This window comes from Malus sylvestris, chromosome 16, assembly GCF_916048215.2.
Source record: "Malus sylvestris chromosome 16, drMalSylv7.2, whole genome shotgun sequence".
NCBI lineage: Eukaryota > Viridiplantae > Streptophyta > Magnoliopsida > Rosales > Rosaceae > Malus > Malus sylvestris.
This window is the reverse complement of record NC_062275.1, coordinates 14961409-14968134: the sequence shown is the minus strand read 5'-3', so window position 1 is coordinate 14968134 and position 6726 is coordinate 14961409. Positions and strand designations below refer to the sequence as shown.

General features: G+C 37.5%; 1 protein-coding gene across 1 annotated transcript; it reads right to left on the bottom strand.

The window, feature by feature from the left end:
• Positions 1 to 1200: 1200 nt before the first annotated feature.
• On the bottom strand, positions 1201 to 3863 carry LOC126608545 (uncharacterized). The gene is made up of 2 exons (XM_050276494.1): positions 3542 to 3863; positions 1201 to 3384 (listed from the first exon to the last, which is right to left on the bottom strand). Exon 2 carries the CDS (start codon positions 3372 to 3374, stop codon positions 1467 to 1469), a length of 1908 nt encoding a protein of 635 aa, XP_050132451.1. The 5' UTR covers positions 3375 to 3384; positions 3542 to 3863; the 3' UTR covers positions 1201 to 1466.
• Between the last annotated feature and the right edge of the window lie 2863 nt (positions 3864 to 6726).

Below are 6726 nucleotides of genomic sequence, written 5' to 3'. Positions count from 1 at the left end.
CTGCTCTTATACCATGAAGAAAGTTGAGATTCCATCATAAAACCAAGAGATAATATAGAGAGTAACCTAATTATTTATAAGTATATACAACTTCTATCTTTCTCCGATGTAGGATCGATATTCTCAACAATTTATGAATCAAGTTAAGCATATTATTATTCCTGCACGGACCACTCAAGCCTGTTTGAGTAGGCGACTTTCTTGATTAGCATTAAAACTTGACCAAATCAAGCAAAACCAATCAAACCTTTTAAGAACCAATTAATGCAGCTCACTGCTTCGTTCATCAATGCTGCCATTCAACTTTCATCCGATTAATTCATATCTCATTTGCGTCTTGATTAGAGTCAGAAAAGAAATGGATTTGAGGACATAATCTGTGTGGTTTAGAGACTAAACACTGCTTGGCTCCTTAAATTTTAGGATTGATTTCAAATTAGTAGCCGGACTTTGACGCCTTAACAAGCTCATACTCAAACTCATCAAAATCTTACACTTATATTCATATTAGTCAAAACTGCTAATTAATCCGTCCACATATAATGAAAGACTAATTGTCAGACCAGCGAATATATTTAAATTAAAATTTTCGTAAGTTTAGAATTGTCAGACCAGACTAATTGTCAGACCAGCGAATATATTAAATACTCTGGAGTATTTAAAATTTTCGTAAGTTTAGAATTGCAAATTAAGTACTCTAAGTCAAAAAATATTAAGAAGTTGCTTGGTATTGAATTTGAAACTAAGAAGCAAATTAAGAAGCCAAGCAGTGTTGCTTGGTATCCTTCTCAAGAAGCAAATTAAGAATTGCAAATTAAGTACTCTAAGTCAAAAAATTGTTGCTTCTTAATTTGCAATTCTAAACTTACGAAAATTTTAAATACTCCAGAGTACTCTAAGCAAATTAAGAAGCAAATTAAGTACTCTAAGTCAAAAAATTGTTGCTTGGTATCCTTCTCAACAATTTTAAATACTCCAGCGAACTAATTTAATTTGCAAAAATTAAGAAGTTGCTTGGTATTGAATTTGAAACTAATTTACCGAAAAATCTATGGTACTTTGGAGTATTTAATATTTTTTGACTCAGAGTACTTAAATCCGAAGAAAGTTAGATAGCCAAAAATTATTTTGCGACTTAGAGCACTTAAATCCGAAGAAATTTGGATAACCAAAAATTAGATATAAGAAGGATACCAAACAAGCTCGAAAATATCCTGATATTGAATGATAACTAGGCTTTAGGAGGCTTAAACTTTAATTACTTGAAATACAAAATTCTCTAATGATATACAAACGTGGTCTAACACCATATATAACTGTATATAGACAACAAATAAAGAATGCTAAAAGCCCAGTCTAATGAACAACACGAATGCATCACCCTCATACTTTGCCTTCAAGCACCGGAAAAAACCTGCATTTCGGGAATCTCGTGTTCTAAAATCGCCGCAAAATTTGAAGTTGCTTCACATGTTTGCAGAAGCTTGCCTTCCTGCACAGAGTGCATTCAGCAGTATATGATCCAACATAAGGTCTACAAAATAATGGTGCCCGATTTCACCATCTCTCCACTTCATCTTTACAGGAGCTCGGCCATAGTGCACCCCATCGTTGCACCGATTATCATAATGCCATGGGAAGGTCATGTCGAAATTGTCAATTACACCGGAGAGGAGCCCGGCTTCCTTCAATTTCTCTAACAATACCCAATTGAATGCCTCCATTTTACTAGGGTTATATGCCAGAGTTCGTGCATACCCACCAGTGGCTATTGTTGTCCGGTAGAAGACTTTTGGCACTGTCAATCCTCTCTGCCTTATCGACTCCATAATTTCCACCCAAAATGTTGCTGCAGAGCTTGCTCCATTAGAGAATGATCTTATGTTGGACCAAAATACACCGTCGTGTAATCCAGAGTTCATGATGATAGTATCCGGAACCGTCCGTTCAGAGAAGTACGTCTTTAATAAGTTCCTAAATCCTTCATCTTTCAGAGAATTCAATCCTTGGTAATTTTGTGTCTCGTTCCAATGACCATTGAAAATGCTTGTGATTCGAACCGTCTGTGAAGGGTCTTTCGGGTTTGAAAAGTTCATATCAAACCGTCTAGGAACTGAGGGTATATCAGGCCGATCCAAGATAAAATTGAGAATGTTCCGTATTGAGTCTACGTGATTGGAGTCACCCCAAAAGAAAATCCACCGGTTGCTCAAGCAATTCCAAGCATCATCAGCCGAAAACAATCTGAACGAACAATGTGTGGAGTAAACCCAACCATTACTCTCCAACACCCCCAATGAGCCATTGCACCATGGACTTTGGCAAGGATAATTCGGAGCTAAACACCGATATCGACCATCATTACTGATTTCACAGTCATCGTTCTTCCCATGCCTAGTCCACCTTCCAGCCCAAATCTCTCTCCCAAAATCGGACTCTTCGCAAGTACGCAGCTCAGGCAACTTCGCCGAGCCTTTTACAAACCTGATCGGAATCTTTCGCAGCTCTCGATCATACGCAAACCTAGCTGGTGAAAATCTAAGACCCTCAAAATGCCTAAAGAGTAAAATAACAGTAAAATTGTACAACCCCATAAAATCCTGATGAACTTGAAGCTTAACAGAATAAGAACCATTGCCAAAGTCTCTCACCAGAGGCCTAGATTTCCATGAATCCCCAGAAAGATCGGTTTCGAAGTAATCCCCACCCAAACATCTAGGGTTCTTATCCTCCCCCAATGCCAGAAACTGAAACTCATACACTTCACCGGCTGATAACTCGATCAGATCCCTGCCGTCCAAATCAAGAATTGAAATTTCTACTGTTTTAGAATCTTTACAGGGCTCTCCTCCCGGAGCTAGCCACCGAGCCAGAAGATTCTTTGTTAAATTAGGCTCCAATCCAGCTGCAACCCAACTCATACTTCCTGATTTTAGAGAAACCCCAGTTGAATTATGGGCAGAAATTGGTTCAGATTGGGAAAAATTTACTGGCTTTTGAAAATCCAAGTGGGTTTTGAACTGGGTCGCATTGGTTTGGTTCTGGGTCGTCTTGATCTGGTTCTGGGTCGTATTGGTTTGATTCGGGGTTGTCTTGGTCTGGTTAACCGTAATGTGGAAGGATTTAAAGTCGAGATTTTGATGGGTTTGGGCGAGATTAGCTAAAGCACCAACCTTTGTAGTGAGGTAAGCTTGGCGGGACCTCGTAGCTTCGACGAAGCTCTGCATAGTTGTGGCATCGACGCTCCAAACCACGACCATTCCGACGATAACCACCGCCGTCAATAACCCAACTCGCCACTGAAGCAGATGGCCGAACCTTTGACTCCCCGTCCACAGCTGCGATGACGGCCAGCTCAGCCCCTTCTCCGGCATTTCTCACAGACTGCATCAACAAAAACAACATTAACAACAATACACTAAAAAACAAACCCAGATGGTAAAAAGCTGTTTACTTTGACGACAAGGAATGTGCTTTTCTCGATTTGTTCGAGGCAGTGCGCGCATATAATAATACAGGGAAAAATTAAGAAAATACTCACTTGGTCTGAAGGTTGCAGTAGTACAATGTTAAATTTTCCTTTTTTTTTCTGCTCCTTAAATTCTGAAAACAGAGAGAATCAATCTGTGAATTTGAATGCAGCTCTCTCTCTCTCTCTCTCTCTCTCTCTCTCTCTCTCTCTCCCTCCTATTTCTGGTTGCTGGAGTCCTACTCATGGAAGAAGAAGGGAAGAGGGGTCCGATTTCTATTTTGTTTATAATTGTAGCTGTTTATAATTTGAGGAATGTGAGGGGGCTAAATTTGTAGATGAACGTACTCATTTTTTTTATAAATAACATATCATTTAATTTAAAAATTTTGTCAGCAAATACGTTTCTTAACATTAGCTTTATAATTTATAAGCTATGCAAAAAACACATACGTTTAAACTTTTCATAGTCCCTGACTTCTGAAAAATTAGATAATTGGCACACTTTTAAAATATTTAACAGTATTACGTAAAACTGAATGATATAGAAGTGAATACTGAGATTAAAAATAAAATATTCAGATAATTATAAAACTTAAATATAGTAGCCTTAAATACCTGTAATGACATACCAAATTCTTAGTAGGAAACCGGCAAGGAGTAGGAGGGAAAATCAATCTTAATTTTTATGGACGAAAATGCCCTTGGATTGGATGGAGATGGCGGTGAGGTTGATGGGCGGTGGGTCACGGACAGCCGACAGTGGTGACCAACTGGAAGGAGCGTTGGCGGGTGTAAGATAAGGGTATTTATGTCAATTAATGCATTATGATTACTGATAAAAATATTGATTGTGCATGGTGACGGTGGTTTGGGATGTCGTGCCACCTGGAATCACGTGTAGATGTTCCAGTGATTGTCTGAACACAAAATATAAAAAATTAAAAAGACCATAATAGAGAACGGACAGTGATATTCACCTATTAATTTTTACTTTATGCGCACGTTTGTTAATGGTTTTTTCAATTCATTTTATTTGAGATTGAAAATTAAGAACAATGTGTGAATAATAAAAATACGGATATAGATAGCATCACCAATTTAGAAATCGAACCATTGAGCGTGGAGCAAAAGCCAAAAACTCCGGTGGATTTCCACATCATAACGCCGGCCTAAATAACCAGCAACACTTTTATTTGAACTTTCTTAACCTATTTTTCTTAGCTTTGTTTTCTAATATGTAATTTACACAATGATCCTATTTTTTTGTTAGTCTTCAAATATTAACCATGTCAAAAATCCACCAAATCCGAAATAGTTTAGGGATCAAACACTAATTCATGAAATATTAATTTGTCAAACACTAAAAGTTAATTTAATTGATTTATTACATAATTAATCCTTAGAAGGGAAGTATTTCTCGTAACTTGAACTTGTAAATTAATTGGAACGCCACTGACAAACCAGAATAAACAGTTCTGTGATAACGCAATCTCTAAACCAACCTTGAAAAGCAATCAACAAATTTTTAATGATAAATATATCTAAAATATGGGATAGGATCAAGGGACAAATATTTTTACAAATACTTTTACACTTTTTTAAGTCTTTTGATTACATGACATCCAATGGTTCTTATTTATTCATTAAATGACATGGATGCTTATGTGGATTTTAACTAATATTAAAGATAAAATAAAATTGAAAAAAATATATAAAATCTGGATTTTCAGTTTTACTTTATCTTTAATATTAGTTAAAATCCACATAAGCATTCATGTCGTTTAATGAATAAATAAGAACTATTGAATGTCATATAATCAAAAAACTTAAAAACAATGTAAAAGTATTTATAAAAATATTTGCTCTTTGTTCCTATCCCAATAAAATATGTTCAAGAAAATAGTACAAAGAATACAAAGATAATGAAAAAGCGAATTTTAATTCAGTTATTTCATATTACGTGAATTTTAATCAATAATTAGCACATGCATGCATTACGTGGGGAATTAATAAGAAAACTCACTTGATCATGTGGCTCAATTTCCTCCTTGTGCGGTTGATCTTACGGTGATGATGACAATGAACATCGGCGGACATGCAGCGGCGGATTCGAATGCAGCCTCTCCTCTTCAAACCCTAAACCACTTCACTTGCATTTCTTTGATGAATAATGGAAGAACAGCTTCCTTCTGAGATCGATATCTTTTGGGGTAACGGAAGAACAACTTCCTTCTGAGATCGATATCTTTTGGGATCTTCATATGATAGCCCTAGTGTATTGTCCGTTTAATTAGCTGCTAATTACGCAGCTTTCTTTTTATTCTTGTTTCGCCCTTTTGGTTTTGTTGTGTTTTTATTTATAATTAGTTTTGTTGATGCACAAAACCAGATGTCTTGGAACAACGTAAATCCGACTGTGAACCTGTAAGAAATGTAAATAACACAAGATGTATCGTGGTTCACCTCAAGGTTTGGGCTACGTCCACACTGATATTGTATTTCTGAGGGAGAGAGAGCTCTGAATATGAGAGTGAGAGCTTTGAGAGGATGAGAGGGCTTGAGGTTTGTGAGGGTGAGGAGGCTCTTTTATAGAATAAGGGCTCCTCACTTATTACATATTTGCCCCTCCGTTTATTACATAATTACATTTGAGTCCCCCGAGTATTTATACGAGATCTAAATACGGAGGCCCTAAGTATGGTATAAACAGTAGTCCCCCAAGTCTTCAGTCAAGAGAGTCTTTTGGCTGGAGACTTGAAATTCAGTCCATGTGTAGGCCGAAGTAACTAGATGTCGTCTAGGACTGATACTCGATATGAGGCGGTGCTCAATCTCAAATGATGCTCAACTAGAAGTAGCACATGTTGCAAGGCTGTTCTGCTTGTGGCTTATGTTGCCTTGGTTGGCTCGGCTTGTGGCGTTGAAGGTGAGGGAGTCCCTTTTATAGAATAATGGCTCGCTCCTCAATACATAAATGATGGGCTAGAGTTGATGCTCGCGGCGAGGTGGTTGCTCAGTAGACGGCGATGCTCTCTAGTGATAGTGAGGGAGTCCCTTTTGTAGAATAAGGGCTCACTTCTCAGTACATAAGTAATGGGTGCTCTCTAATGAAAGTGATGGAGTCCCTTTTATAGAATAAGGGCTCGCTCCTCAATACATGAATAATGGGCTAGAGTTCACCAAGTATTTTTCATAAGGCCCAGTTGAGGCCCAATATATGGTACATAATGTAATCCCCCAAGTCTTCGGTCAAT